Here is a 16,556-nt window from a genome sequence, read left to right on the forward strand (position 1 = left end):
CAGGCCTACGTGGAGCCTTGCTCTACTTGCGCTCGCCACAAACCTCCAGTGGGACGCCCGTGGGGTCTCTTACAACCTCTACCAATTCCTAGCGAGCCATGGACCCACATTGCAACAGACTTTGTCAACCTTCCTCTCTCTAGTGGCAATAACACCATCTGGGTCATTGTGGACCGCTTTTCTAAAATGGCCCACTTTGTTGCTCTGCCTGGCCTTCCATCAACCCCACAACTCGCTCAGCTATTCATCTGCCATGTGTTCCGGCTCCATGGCCTTTCTAAGCACATCCTGTCTGGCCGCGGAGTTCAGTTTACAGCCCATTTTTGGAGGTCCCTTTGTAAGAAATTCATCTTCTCTCTGGACTTCACATCCATATATCACCCTCAAGCCAATGGACAGGCGGTGAGAGCCAATAGAACGCTCAAACAGTTCCTTCATGCCTACATCAACCTCCGGCAAAACGATTGGGCAGACCTCCTTCCCTGGGCAGAGTTTACATTAAATTCTCATCCCTCTTCATCTACTGGTTCCTCACCCTTTTAGATAGTCTACAGATGACAACCTCTGCCTCCACAACCATTACCATTATCTGTCCCTTTTCCTGCGGCTCAGGCTTCCGCCCAAGAGTTACACCAAATCTGGAATAGTATGCAACAATTACTTCAAAGGGCCAAGAAGTTCTTTGATGCCCATCATCATGTAGGCCCTCAGTTCAAACCCAGCGACAAGGTGTGGTTAAGCACCCGATGTATCCGCCTCAAACTCCCATCTTCACGTTTTGCACCCAGGTACATTGGCCCTTTTCTGGTGCTCTGCTGGTTGGGCTTGGTTACTTACAAGCTCCGGCTCCCACCTTCTCTCAAAATCCACAATGCCTTTCATGTATCTTTCCTAAAGCCCTTGGTATTATCTGAATTCTCGAAGAAGCCACCTGGACCACAACCACTGTCTTCCGAAGCTGAAGGTAGTGTACCAAGTGCGAGAAGTACTTGATGTGCAAAAACGTGGGAAGAAATGGGAGTACCTTCTCTCTTGGGAGGGTTTCGGACCAGAAGAGAATAGTTGGGAACCTGCTACCAATATTCTTGACAAAACCCTCATCAAACAATTCCATGCTACCCATCCTTTGAAACCGAAACCCCCGGGAGGGGGGCTTAGGAGGGGGGGGTACTGTTATGACCACCGGCTGTGGCCATCCATGGCAGGCTCAACTGTCGTCATGTCATGCCTGGCTCTCTACCTCCGGCACTCTTGCAGTGGTGCTCAGTCCTCGCCGCCACGTTCCTCCCAGCTCTGTGCACGCCATGTGGTGGTTGGGACACCACCGATCAGCATTCCAATCCTGGGCCTCTCTAGGCATGTGCGAGCTACCTGCCCTCCCTATAAAGGGCCCATGGTGCGAACTCCAGGTTCGTCTCCGGCTGATGACATCACTGACCCGGGATATTTAAACCTCACCTCTAGTCACCACTAACTGACTTGGCAACGAGTTCCTTGGTTCCTTTTGGTGCCATATTCTCTCCACGGACCAGTTGTTCCTGCCGTCAGATCTTTGCCCTTCTCCTTCTGGGTTCTTGCCTCAGCGCTCCCCGCTCCTTGGGGCCAGGCTCAGCGCAACCTTACCCAAACTCTGACTCTGCACTTTCTGCCCCGCAGGCCCTGGCTCAGCGCTACGCCATCTGGACTTTCTCTCAGTGTTTTCCACTCCTCGGGGCCAGGCCCAATGCAATTTTACCTAGGTCCTGACTCAGCGCAACCTAACCTGGACTCTCTGTGCTTCCTGCTCCTCAGAGCCAGGCTCGGCGCTACTCTACTTGTGAGTCCCAACCGCAGTGCTCGCTGCTCCTTGGGACCGCCACAGCACAGCTCCTTGAGGACTTTGCTACAGTGCCTTTTCTCTTCAAGAGTTGGCTCAGTGCAGTACTCCACTGGACTGTGTCTTGGCACCCTGCTCCTCGGGGTATCCCTCTGCACTGCTACTACTACTATTACTATAGAAGGTCCTGTCACCGGCTTGCTGTGTCCCAGGCAGTACCCTTGCGCTGTCCATCTCCAGGCATGAAGTTAGCAAGTAGCGCATTTAAGACTAATCAGAGAAAATTCTTTTTCACTCAACACACAATTAAGCTCTGAAATTTGTTGCCAGAGGATGTGGTTAATGCAGTTAGTGTAGCTGGGTTCAAAAAAGGTTTGGATAAGTTCTTGAAGGAGAAGTCCATTAAATGCTATTAATCAAGTTTACTTAGGGAATAGCCACTGCTATTAATTGCATCAGTAGCATGGGATCTTCTTGGTGTTTGGGTAATTGCCAGGTTCTTGTGGCCTGGTTTGGCCTCTGTTGGAAACAGGATGCTGGTCTTGATGGACCCTTGGTCTGACCCAGCATGGCAATTTCTTCTGCTCATCTGTTCTTATGTCACCTGCTACAGTGGGCTCCTTGCTCTAGCCCTTATCCAGCGTACTACAGTTCATGCCTCAACATTGCATTCCCTGGGACTCTTTCTCTTCTTCCCTCCGAGAGTGCTCCTGTCTCGAACTGTGCCTTATCTCTCTGATAGTCTCTGCACTCACTCGCCTGTCCTCTTCGGGACCAGTCACACAGGGGCGCCCCTAAGTCCTGCCGGCCCTGGCACCCAAGGGCTCAACCTGTGGGGAATGAGGGTTGACACAGGTGAAGCTCCAACTCACCTCTGTTCCCAGTCAGACTCGCCTCCCGACGGTGGGGACCTGTGGGGCCCAACCCCTCAGGTAGCAACAACCCCACCTCGGGCCAAGGGACCACAATGTTGCGACCGTCTGTCTTCGATGGCTTCTCCCCGCCTACCTCTCACTACTTGCAGCTCCTCCCGCTCACCTCGGAATACTGGCTGCCACGGCGTCTGTTTGCCATCCTCTCCGGTGTCCCCGGACTGGCTTTGGTGCTGCCTCCCACCATGCTTCTCCAAGGTACCTTAGGGTGCACGCCACCCCCATCTTTATTTCCACGTTGGCACGAACCTCAGGGGCATCCCCCTGATATGACGTCCCGCTGCCCGGATATTTAAGCCTACAGTATTTGCTAGCTCATCGAGTTAGCAACGGTATCTCTACGGATGGGATTCGCTCTCCGTACCGAAGCTGCTCTGCCACTCCAGCGCTATCTGGAACTCTTACACCCTTCAGGGTTACTAACGGGGTACTCGCTCCTCAAGGGCCCATGTTCCCTGAGTCGCTGCCTGCATCTTCAAACCCTTCTACTTGGAAGACTTCACTAACGCTTTCCATCTGTGAGTACAATTACCATCTATTCCACAGTACTGCTTCACTGGAATCAGGTACTCACTCCTCGAGGGCCTGCCCTCCGTTCCGGTGCCAGACCTCTCGTCTAGTGGAATCTCTGTTATTGCTACGTGAGTACATTACAACTGAGTCTCTCTGCTCTCCTGTCTTGGAGCTTCTCCTAATTCTACCTGGGACTCTGAATGCTTCTTATCATGTACTCATAACTCTGTCTCTTTCCATTACAGCACAGCCTAGCAGAGGATTCGCTGCTCCAGCGTTCTGTGGGAGACCTGCCCAGCCGGGCTCAACATCTATTACTCACTACTGCCACCTCTGGTGGTTCCAAGACTGTTTAATAAAAGATTCAAATCTGTGTTTGTGTGTCCAGAGTCTAGCCTGACACTGTGGTCCCTCACGGGACTGCCCCCCGTGGGCGTGGTCAGCTGCCACAGTGTCCAAGTATCCACCCAAACATCAATAACCATAACACCACAATTCCTAACAGTCATCAACAGAATGTCTGTTTCAGATCAATCTCCTGGAGCTAAGAGTAATCAGACATGCATTAAAAAAAAGTTCACATTTTCTTTGGAGAAAAAGAGAATTCTGATCCAAACAGACAACCAATTAGCAATGTTCTACATAAACCAGGGGCACAGAGTCATGAACCCTCTGCCAGGAATCTGTAAAAGTTTGGGAGTGGGCTTGCAGCCACAAAGCCTTTCTGCCTTCCTGAGATCTCCAACACAGTGAGTTGCCTCAGCAGAGTATTTTTTTTCCACATGTGGCCTCTGAATCAAGCAGTGGCAGACTGGGGTCATCAATTGATCTGTTTGCATCAATGAGCAATTAGAAAAATTCTGTTTTATTCTTCAAAGCAAGTGCAGATCCTCTCTGGACGCTTTTCTGCTCATGTTGGAGGTAGATCTGCTGTACACTTTTTCACCACTTTTGTTGACTTTGAGAATAGTGCAGAAACCTCTCAAGGACCGGGTGCCTGATCCTCATTGCTCCAGCATGTCTGTCAAGTATGGTTCTCTTACCTCGTCAGAATTTGTCGATGAGCCAATCCAACTTTTGCTAACTCGAGAAAGGTAGTCTGTCATCCGAACCTTCCCTTTCTTGACTTAATGGCATAGATGAGCGCTCGCTAATCTCATCGAAGTGACTGTCCAAGGATATTGTGATTTCTACCAGGAAGCCTTCAACCAGAAGAGCTTAACGGTTTTAAATGGAAGAGATTTTCATCTTGGTGTCAGTCAAGCTTCCTGGACCCATTTATCTGCAAGCCAAAGGAGCTCTTCCAGTTCTTCTCTCTCTCCTGCTCTGTTCTCAGTACATAAGAACATAAGAAATTGCCATGTTGGGTCAGACCAAGGGTCCATCAAGCCCAGCATCCTGTTTCCAACAGAGGCCAAAACCAGGCCACAAGAACCTGGCAATTACCCAAACACTAAGAAGATCCCATGCTACCGATGCAATCAATAGCAGTGGCTATTCCTTAAGTAAAATTGATTAATAGCCATTAATGGACTTCTCCTCCAAGAACTTATCCAAACCTTTTTTGAACCCAGCTACACTAACTGCACTAATCACATCCTCTGGCAACAAATTCCAGAGCTTTATTGTGCGTTGAGTGAAAAAGAATTTTCTCCGATTAGTCTTAAATGTGCTACTTGCTAACTTCATGGAATGTCCCCTAGTCCTATTATTCGAAAGTGAAAATAACCGAGTCACATCCACTCGTTCAAGACCTCTCATGATCTTAAAGACCTCTATCATATCCCCCCCTCAGCCGTCTCTTCTCCAAGCTGAACAGCCCTAACCTCTTCAGCCTTTCCTCATAGGGAAGCTGTTCCATCCCTTTTATCATTTTGGTTGCCCTTCTCTGTACCTTCTCCATCGCAACTATATCTTTTTTGAGATGCGGCGACCAGAATTGTACACAGTATTCAAGGTGTGGTCTCACCATGGAGCGACATAGAGGCATTATGACATTTTCCGTTATATTAACCATTCCCTTCCTAATAATGCCTAACATTCTATTTGCTTTTTTGACTGCTGCAGCACACTTAGCCGACGGTTTTAAAGTATTATCCACTATGATGCCTAGATCATTTTCCTGGGTGGTAGCTCCTAATATGGAACCCAACATCGTGTAACTACAGCAATGGTTATTTTTCCCTATATGCAACACCTTGCACTTGTGACGACAATAGGAATCGGATAAAAGCAAGCCCTTTATTTTTCCACCCGAACACCTTGCACTTGTCCACATTAAATTTCATCTGCCATTTGGATGCCCAATCTTCAAGTCTTGCAAGGTCCACCTGTAATGTGTCACAGTCTGCTTGTGATTTAACTACACTGAATAATTTTGTATCATCCGCAAATTTGATAACCTCACTAGTCGTATTCCTTTCCAGATCATTTATATATATATATTGAAAAGCACCGGTCCAAGTACAGATCCCTGAGGCACTCCACTGTTTACCCTTTTCCACTGAGAAAATTGACCATTTAATCCTACTCTCTGTTTCCTGTCTTTTAACCAGCTTGTAATCCACGAAAGGACATCACCTCCTATCCCATGACTTTTTAGTTTTCGTAGAAGCCTCTCATGAGGGACTTTGTCAAACGCCTTCTGAAAATCCAAATACACTACATCTACTGGTTCACCTTTATCCACATGTTTATTAACCCCTTCAAAAAAATGAAGCAGATTTGTTAGGCAAGACTTCCCTTGGGTAAATCCATGTTGACTATGTTCCATTAAATCATGTCTTTCTATATGCTCTACGATTTTGATCTTGAGAATAGTTTCCACTATTTTTCCTGGCACTGAAGTCAGGCTCATTGGTTTATAGTTACCCGGATCGCCCCTGGAGCCTTTTTTAAATATTGGGGTTACATTGGCCACCCTCCAGTCTTCAGGTACAATGGATGATTTTAATGATAGGTTACAAATTTTAACTGATAGATCAGAAATTTCATTTTTGAGTTCCTTCAGAACCCTAGGATGCATACCATCTGGTCCAGGTGATTTGCTACTCTTTAGTTTGTCAATCTGGCCTACTACATCTTCCAGGTTCACAGTGATTTCGTTCAGTTCATCGTACATCTTCAGTCAAAGTGCATCACAATGATAGTGGCTTACCATGTTCAAGAGGATGGCAAACCAATATCTTTTAACATTGAAGTTCATGAAAGGCTTGGTGCATACAATATCACTGGTTGCCAAACCACTGATACCATGAGATCTCAATGTGGTATTGGCACAGGTAATGAAACCACCTTGCAAACTGTTTGCTTTCCAGGTGAGGATCTTTAAGGAAGCTATGTTCCTAGTCTCCATTATATCAGATAGAAGAGTTAGTGAGTTTCAATAATTGGTACATGCAGTTTTTCTGCACTGACCTCAAGTTTCTGCCAAAAGTAGTTTTGACTTCATCTTAAGCAAGCCATTGTGTTGCCCATATTCTTTCCAAGACTTGATGCACATGAACGGGAGAGAGCTCTACGTTCAGTGGACTGCAAAAGGTCTTTAGCTTATTATCTGAAGAGAGCACAACCATGTAGTCAGGCTTCTCAACTTTTTGTCTTACGATCCCAACAGACTAGGAATCGTGGTTGCCAAGCACACATTGTCCAATGGCTAGCAGATTATATTACATATTGCTATGCTTTGGCTAGTGTTCAAATTACAGATTCTGTCAAGTTCATCAACTAAGAGCCATGGCTACCTCAGTGGTTTGTGAGCTCTGCCTATCAAAGATATTTCTGCAACTTGATCATTACTTCACACATTTACGTCTAATTACTGCTGGGACAGTCTATTAAGAAGAGACAGTAACTTTGGGCTAGCAGTGTTGCACATTCTGTTCAACCAGTAGTCCAGTCCATTGGACAGTGAAGGAGAGTGGGATGTGGATTGCTTTGCAGTAAGTTATCAGCTGCAGCTTTGCTTGGGACTCCCCATGTGTCATGTCTAATTCAGTCCTATTTGTCTACAGAGAAAGCAAGTTTGCTTACTGTAAACAGGATTTTCCATAGACAGCAGAATGACTTAGCCATGCTTAGTCGCCTCCTTGGAGAACTGACTCTCTAACGAAAGCTAAGCTGTGCAATCATAGAAACATAGAAATGACGGCAGAAGAAGACCAAACGGCCCATCCAGTCTGCCCAGCAAGCCACGCAGTTTATCCATTCTCCCCCCCCCCCCCCTTTTTCTCCCTCCCACCCGCCACTATTGGCTTCCAGCACCCTCCGGCCCCAACTCCCTTCCACCCCTCCATCAATGCAGAGAGCAGCGCCGTATCCACATCCCAGTGAACATCCAGCTCAATCAGGGGTAGCAACCGCTGCAACAAGCAGGCCACACCCCTGCCCCATACTCTTACCCACCTCTGCTTTGTTTGTTTGTTTGTTTTTTGTTTTTGTTTTTGTTTTTTTTGGAGATGGCAGCCCTCCATCCTTCCGCTCCGTGAAGGCGGAACACCAACCACTGGCCACTGGCATCCCGCTCCGTGAATGCCTCTGTGGCTACTGCCGCTCCGTGCAGTGTTTTGCTGCCTGAAGGTGGAACACCAACTACTGGCCACTGGCATCCCGCTCCGTGAATGCCTCTGTGGCTACTGCCGCTCCGTGCAGTGTTTTGCTGCCTCCTCTTTATTTACGCCCACTAGACTTGATGGATCCACAGTGTCAAATGACAGACTTACGAGGTAGCGTGTGTCTGGAACTCTCGTTCAAGCTCAGTAGAGCAAAAGCTGCATGATCTAGGAAAGAAGGGTCCATTTGGCGCCATTGGATGTCATCACCTATGCGTCATTACTAATTCATCCTGCTGTCTATGGAGAACCCCACTTATGGTAAACAAACTTGTTTTCCCAATTCTATGCAAGTGTTTAATGTTTTATATATCTGAGGACTTTCTCTTACCATAAGATTTTGTTTACCCAACCTTGACGGACCTAGTTTAAAGCCACATTGGTAGGCTTGCCAGTCTATGCTGGATGATACTGTGCCCCTTCTCTGTTCAGCAATCCTTGAAACATCATCCCATTGTCCAGGAAGTCAAATAGCTCTCGTCAGCACCATTTTAGCAGCCCTTTCATTCATCTCCAGAATGTGAGTTTCCCTGCCTGGGCCTTTTTATACTTGACTGGGAAGATGGAGGAGTATACCACCTGTGCACCTATATGCTTTACCCTCACTCCCAGAGACAGGTTTATAGGATATCTCTAATTAATATGCATGATATTTATTTCAAGTACTACCTCCTATGCATGCAAATATTTCTCATGTATATTCATTAGGGATATCCTGAAAACCTGACTGGGATGGGGGAGATTTGAACACAGCTGCCTTAATGGCTAGTTTGCTAAGGACAATTTTAGCTTGCATACTATAAATTTTTAGTGGGCCCCTTAGTGACTTGGCCCTCTGTGGTGCCAGTGTTGTCTTACCTTACATCCCATAAACTTCTCTCAGCTCTTTGCAAAGTGACACCATCACATGCAATGGATGATGGGAGTTTGGATCTTTTGGACATTGACATGGCCACTCTTCTGTCCCCATTTCATTACTTTAAAAAAAGTATAACTTTTATGTGAAAATAAGGTATCAGAAATGTATCAATAGACCTGGGAATAAAAAAAAAAAAAAAAAAAGAGGGAGGGTAGAGGTTTTAGAGGCTAGGATTTTTTTATGCTTTGCAGTTTGCGCTACACTCTCCCTCTTTTAACCAGTGTTGTCCTCTTTTATAGGTGGACTGTTTGAGCCCTGTTAATCATCAGAAGCTGTGTGTCCTCTTCAGCAGCAGTTCTGCCCAGTCCAGCAATGCTCCAAGTGCTTGTGTTAGCCCTTGGTAAGTGGTTAATGGTTTCTCTTTCTTCTCTGCTTCCTGTAACGTGAAATCCTATCTCTGGGCCCGATTTACTAAGATTTTTTTCCCATTCTGTGTCTATGGGAAGAACACTTAGTAAATCAACTACTTGTCACTGTAAACTGCAGATAGTATTTCTTGCACCTCATTCAGTCATAATTAAGAGGCAGGCTAAAAGGACAAAGATTTTTTGGTTCTGAGTCCCTGGGAGCCCCCTTAAGTTTCCACTGCAGACATACCAAATGACCCTTCGTTCAGGAGGGAGCAAATGTTTTGAGCCACAGTTCTGCTGCAAAGTAAGTGGCTTCCCGCCTGGGCCCGCTACAACAGAAGCAGCATCTCTCCCTGGCCCACTGAAAGAGAGGCATGACTAAGTCATGGGATGCTCACAATCGGGCCGATTCAGCAAAATGCGCGGGAGAACTGGCACTTCGAGGCGAGTGCCCGCTCTCCAAACTGCGCCCAGGCCACTTTCCTGGGCACTATTCAGTATGCAAATGAGCGCCCGTGCTAATGAGGCACTAGGGACACTAGTGCGTCCCTAGCGCCACCTCATTGGCAGAAGTGGCGGCTGTCAGCAGGTTTGACAGCCGATGCTTAATTTTACCGGCGTCTATTGTGGAACCTGCTGTCAGCCACGGGTTCAGAAAATGGATGCCAGCAAAATTGAGTGTCCGATTTCCAACCCGTGAGCCGATTTTTTTTTTTTTTGGGGGGGGGTGGACTTCGACTTAATATCGCTATGATATTAAGTTGGAGGGTGTACAGAAAAGCAGTTTTTTCTGCTTTTCTGTACATTTTCCTTGTGCTGGCCAAAATTAACGCCTGCCTTAGTAAATAGCTCATGTTTTTTGCAATCCAATCTTCTGTGCATCTGGCCTCATATAGTGCAGTGACCTGTCAAGACAAATTAAATAAACCTTCATCTCTTGATCTGAAATCTCTCAAAATTGATTTGTGGTAGTTTATTTCAATAAGATGATATTATCCTTAGGTGTTTGATCATTTCGTCCTTGGGTTTTTAATGCAACTTTGGCAGGCAGGCTTTATAAGGGATTTTTTGTACTATTCCATCTCCGCATCTCCACATGAGACTTAAGAAAACTCTGATGCTAGTAAGATTTATTCTGGTTTCGATAGAAATTCAAATTGTGATAGTATGATAGGACTCTGCAGTGTCTGTATTATATTTGTTGGTTGAAGAATGGTCAATAAAAATTGCAAAGACAAAGGGACTTAACATGAAATTGGAAGGAGGGAGTCTTAAAGGAAATATGAAGAAAAATATATTCAGTCAAACAGTTTCACCTGTTGCACACAGAAATATATTTATAGATAGTTATATTTTTTTCAGTGTACCACAGGTGAAACTATTCTTTTAATGGCTGAATTTTACTCTTTTTTGCAAAAATGTTGGTAACAGGACCACTGGAAAAGTACAGGCTGATGATGGGTTTTTAGCCAATGGCATCACTGGTGAACATTCCCCTTTTGGAGCCCCAAATGCATGCAGACCTTCCTCCTTATCCGCACTGTATGTGCGATCAGTGGATTACTTCTTGGGATCCTCCTTGTCATCTCCGAAAGAGAAGGCAAAGTTAGGAGTAAGGGTAATTCTATGCCCTCTGTGTGGTTCCCTTTCCAATTTAAGCCACCCACTTAAAGCATCGGGATTAAACCACTCTTGCACGCACACCAACCATGCTGCCCAATAATAGCACTGGAAATAAGAAAATCCCATACCCCCCTGCAATTTGGCTATATATAACACCTCTATTAATGCGTGCAACCTTGTTGTTTGATATAAAACGCCCTACCTGCCCATTCAAAGACGTAAAGACAGACTGGGGCACATTACCCTGACCAAAAAGTGTGCAAGTTGGGCCAATCTTTAAGATCCTTCTTTATAGTCACTAAGAATGGTGAATAGTTTAGAGAAAATAAATCTCTAAATCTCGGGGCCACCCAAATGTACAAATAAGTAAACCCATGAAAACGTTATCTGAACTGCTACAGAGTCTTAAGTTTCGAAGCCCTGCCCTTAAAGAGGAAAAAGCTCAGATTTCATCAAATTAATTTGGTATCCTGATAGTGTGCCATATTCCACCAAAAGTCTCATTAGGGCAGGTCCAAACCCATCCAATTATGTCAAGTATATTAATACATTGTCTGATTATGACGATACCTTATGTTGAACCCCATCAACCTTAACCCCCTTTATCTTTAGGTGCTCACGAACAGCCTGGGCAAGTGGCTCAATGGCTGTCAAATAACAGAGGTGATAATAGGCAATCCTGTCGAGTACCACTAGCCACTGAAATAGGGGATGTAAACCACCCAGTGATACAAATATTTGCTTTAAGCGCAGTATATAATACTCGCACCCATTAGCCCTCTGCACCTCAAACCCGATGATGGGCATCTTAAGGCTATGTCAGAGCAGGAAGTTGAAGGCCACGAAGAAAGGCTCCCGCTTCTCCCAGTACTATCATAATCAGGTCCCTGATATAATTTGGCATAGTAGGCTCAAATCACCTCCCCCAATACCTTATCAGAGACCGTCTGCTAGCTGAGAATCTAAGCTTATATATATCTGAGTCCGTGCCTGTCTCTTCTTAATCATCTGAGCCAACAACGAACTAGTCTTATTGCCATGCTCATAGTGTGTTTTTTCTGGTATACCTGAGTGCCCTTTCAGTCTTTCCCACCTGCATGAGTTTCAGCTGGTCCCGTAACCCAACCAGCTGATATGTTTTAACTGAGCATGTGCATTTAATGCACCCTTTCCAAGGCCAAGATCTCAGCCTCCAACCGCATCTGCTCTGCCAGGGTCAGCTTCTTCAGCTGGCAAACAACTGACTATGACTCCCCACAGCACTGCCTTTGATGTCTTCCACCTCAATGCTGGTTTATATTCAGCAGCATTATGATAATCGAAATCTGCTATGGTTGTCTCTACCAATTCCCCAAAGTCCTGTCTGCCCAACAAAGAGAGATTAAAACACAGCTTCCCACCCGGGCCTCTCCTCCCACCAAGTCCACAGTAATTGAAACTGGGTTATGGTCTGACAGATAACCCGGTAGAATGTCACCACTCTAGACAACCAGGTGTCGGAGCACAAAAAAAAGTCAATGCGACTGTGTATGTATTATGTCTTGGAGAGAAACATGTATAGTCACAAGATGATGGATATCTATGCCTCCAAACATCTACCAGATTATGCATCTGAACCAAAGCTGTCAGACCCCAGCATTACATTCAACAGGGGGGTGGTAGGGGAGACAACCGTCTGGACCAGCACCCCCCTCACACTAATCATGTACATATTGAGCCATCCAAGATATCCCATCCCTCCTCCCAATCTTCCCAACCCCATAATCTCCTCCCTAATTCCTTTTCCCGATCACCCCCTTATTCCATGAATCCAAGGTTTCCCTTTCTCCCACAAACCTCTCCATCCCATCCAGAAATGCCCCTTCCTCAGAAGAGGTCTATGCGTTTTTCGACCCCTCCTGTGTTATAAATCCCCATTGTGGGGAAGCCCCTGGGTCTCCATCCCTTGCAGGTTTATCACCGAACTGGATCCTCTATTCGTTTGAATCAGTGCATCTACTTGTAGGCCAGGACTGGGGGACCGCAGCAGTGGTCATTGGACCATTTTTGCTAGGGTCCCTTCGTTGATTACCATGGTGGCCTAACCCATCTGAGGGTGGCCGCAAGTGGCAGATTTGGTTGCTTCTTAACCTCGGCAATCAGCGACTATAACCCAACTCTCACCTGGAGAGATGGAAGGTTTTTCAGGATCAGGAGGCCCTGATTCCTGTTGCTTTCCCCATCCCTTCAGGAAGGGGAGATATGACTGGCGACATTTATGGGTCTCTCCTGGATGCCTGGTTGTCCACCCCTACAATAGGTGTCCCTCGTTGTCTGTTTCCCAGAGAAGGGATGTCACTGCTTTTGACTAGCACTCGCTCTCTGTTCCTCATGGGATCTGAGAGCTGGTCAGGTGGTAGCGCTGTCCTTAAGTCGTCCTAAGGCACAGCAAGTCTATTTTGCGAGGGAACCATTCCAGATTTGGTCTCCTCATCATACTAGGAGTCTCCTCTTCGAGTTAGCTCCCCATGAACATTACAAGCTTAATGGCCGTTTTTGGTGGAGGACCACTATTGCTAGTTATTCTCACCTGCGGGACCCTACCTCAGTGAGGAGAGGTTCCAGTCCATCTAATTGACAAATGTCATTCAACCTATCACCATATCCATGGCTGAGGGAGTTGAGGGACAAGGCACCCCGCAATAGAGATGCTACACTTTGGTTGCAGTGGCTTGCAAGCTATACTTCCCCATTTTAGGGATAATCCTGTCTGCGTAAAGGAGAGTCCTGGTTCAGGCAATGGTTGTTCCATTTACTGACCATGTGCTTCCTCTGGGAAAGTATATGAAATCATGGCTAAAGTATTCATACCTAAGCCAGATTGATGGACAGTCTTTTCCGAGATCACACTGACTCTGCCCTGGTACCCTTAGGGTTTCAAGGCCGGTGAAGAAATCCTGTTCTACAGGGGCTTGCACTTGTGGCACCCTGGCATCCTGTCTCTTGGTGGAATGTTTCTGGATTTCTTCCCTGGGGGATTCACTCTTTCAGCTGTTCCAAGCAAGCTAAGAGCTCTATCTCAGTGGGTGACTCCCTGCTAACATCAGCAGTGAGTTATTTGCTTGGGGTTGAGATATACAACCTAGTGACTTGTTCTTACCCCTGCAGTCCAGCAGTTGGAATTTTGAGGGGAGGGGAAGAAAAGCTAGGGCATTCGTGGTATATCTTAGTGTATACCTGCAGGGAAAGATACACCGTTTTTTTCCTATATTTTCACCAAATTCTGGCCAGTACTGCCTTTAGCTTTTCTCACTTCATCGGGTTGTCCAAAATGCCTTCTTGCTCACCTGAACAATTTTGTAGACAAGATGGATAGCCCTCCTTTCGTCCCCCGAAACTCTTGAAGCTGTCCTGCGCAGTCTGTCATAGACCCTGCCATTGCTGATTATTCTTCCAAGCTTTGCTTGGGTTTTTCTACCCATTGTGCCTCTCAGCCAAACATGGGGCATGGTTCTGCAGATGCATTCTGTCCTTCAGATGCCAGTGGACCGCAGTTTCTTTCTGGAAAACTCTTGGGCCCCAGATGGTTTTTCGGTTGTCTTGTAACATCGAAGGAAACTATGCGCTCTGTGTCCAAGAGTTCTTTTCTTGTTTACATCTCTAGACTTTTTCCTGAATCCAGGAGGTTCTAGACCTACTGTCGCCGGGGTTTATTGATCCGAAACCCTGCTTGTAATATTTTCCGTGATGTAGAGCATGTTTCTTGCTGGCATTCACATCACTCCCCTGCCTTAGGCGACTCTGCTAGTTCTTGAGGTTTTGTGTGTCAGACTTTTCTATGGTTTTCTCTTTATAGAACCCAACTCTTTTCCCTCCTAGACCCCTTTGTGGGTCAGCTGCTTCACAGGCAAAAGGGAGAGAGCTGGTGCTTTCAGCACTGTGCAGTTTCCTGCTTTTTCCTGTTCGGACAGCTTATAGCTTGGGAATCACCCATGTGTGAGGACTACCATCCTGCTACATACCAAGCTGGCAGGAGGGAAGAAAATTGTTCTGGCTGAGTTTGGGGGAGGGTGTGTAAAGAGGCAATATAGGGGGAACGATTATGGAAATGTTTGCTGGGGGGAGATTGAGTCGCCAGTGGGTGTGCTTTGAGGGAAGATAACTGCTCTGGTGACATGGGGTGGTGGTGTTTTAAAATGATTATATGGAGACAGGAAGTGGTTTTGCTGAGATTTTTTTTTTGTTCTTTTTGTTAAAGAAGGCTTAGCTGGTAGTGTTCATTTTCAGCACTAGCAACTAAGTTTGACTGGGCAACTTAGCTGTATAGAGCTATGAAAATCTAGCCAGTCAAATTTTGATTGACTAGATTTAGCCAGCTTTTCAGCTGAAAACTGAGCTGCTAAGGTTCAGCTGAAAATTCACCTAAAGATAAATGGTTAAAATTAACCAGTTATCTTGACCACTCAGTGACTGAAAATTTACTTCCTAGGGCTTGATTTACGAACCTTTTTTTGCCCAATGAGACAGCATGGTAAAATAGTCATAGTAAATCAGGTCCTTATTTATGACACCTACCTTTAGGTAGGGACATGGAAGTTATAGCCCTGTATCAAAGAAAGTACCATAGAAATTTGATCAGGAAAGAGCTAAATAAATCCCCAGCGTTTTCTTGAAAACATTCAGCATTTTCCTAGAGCCCCTTGCTCTTAGCTCAACCTTTATACATTTTTTTCACAGAGTTCTTACATTTTTTTAAAAAGCTGTATCCTCTGTATTATGTGCAGTATTTCTGCACTATATCAGCATGTGATAAATCTTAGCTTCTGTCAATTAAAATACTTATGGGCAAGTTTATTTTAGAAAAACTAAGCATTTTTTCCCTTGTATTACCCTCAATCCCCTGGGAGCAGGCATGTTTGCAACAGTGTTATAAATTACCTCACATGCCACAGAATCTGATTGTGCAGTATTAGTAGGGATCTTCGTTTTCATCTGAAACCATTGTTCACTGATAAATTCAACATGTTTTTGAAAGAGTAAAAATCAGTAGCTACAGGCCTATGATGCTTTCCAGTATCTCCTCCTCTAGAAGGTTGGCATGATGCAGCCATGAACTCAGGTGCACACGGAAGAAGGAAGTTGCCAACAGAGATAGACTTGATCCATTGCTAAGACTGGAGTCGCCACCGGAGTTGTACGAGAGGAGGAAGGCCAGAGGTGCTGCAGCTGGGGAATGAGGCTGGAGTAACCACTGGAGCTGCGCTGGAGAATGTCCTGGAGTTGCTGTTGGGAAGGAAGACCAAAGCTGCCATTGGAACTGCTGCTGAGAAGGGAGGCACAGGGAACTCCTGGGAGGAGGGGAAAAGAGAAGGGGACACTGGGAGTGGTGATGAAAAGAGAGAGGTGCTGGGGAAGAGGGAAGAATGAGGTGAGATATTGGGTGGCAGGTAAAAGAGAGAAGAGATGCTGGGAAGAGGGGAGATAGGTGTAATGGAGAGATGCTGGAAGTGAGGAATGTTAGAGAGGACATGATGGGAGAGAAGGGAAGAAGCCTGGTAAGGTGGTCATTGACATTTTTATCTAACCCTATCAATGATTTTGAAAGTTGTAGCCTTCTTCATAAAATATCCTGCTGTAGGATCTTAATTTTATATATATATTTCGTTTTTTACTGTCCTAACTTCTCTCCACCAAAGAGAATTCCTTTTCTTTTTTGTCCTACCAGTCCAGATATATGGATTTTACCTCCCTCCCAATACATGGAGACAGAGAATACGTAGATTGCTGTCATTATCTCATACAGGGTCTTGTGCA

The 16,556-nt window shown here is 45.8% G+C and overlaps 1 protein-coding gene across 6 annotated transcripts in view; it reads left to right on the plus strand.

The window, feature by feature from the left end:
- The window catches only part of PIKFYVE (phosphoinositide kinase, FYVE-type zinc finger containing), a 404,626-nt gene that overhangs the window by 188,846 nt on the left and 199,224 nt on the right, over positions 1-16,556 (plus strand). For all 6 annotated transcript variants that reach the window (XM_029606384.1, XM_029606389.1, XM_029606390.1 and 3 more), the window contains one exon: positions 9,030-9,130. In XM_029606384.1, coding sequence (XP_029462244.1) covers positions 9,030-9,130 — 101 coding nt within the window. The remainder of the gene's footprint in view (positions 1-9,029; positions 9,131-16,556) is intronic.

This window comes from Rhinatrema bivittatum, chromosome 6 (assembly GCF_901001135.1).
Source record: "Rhinatrema bivittatum chromosome 6, aRhiBiv1.1, whole genome shotgun sequence".
NCBI classification, from domain to species: Eukaryota; Metazoa; Chordata; class Amphibia; order Gymnophiona; family Rhinatrematidae; genus Rhinatrema; species Rhinatrema bivittatum.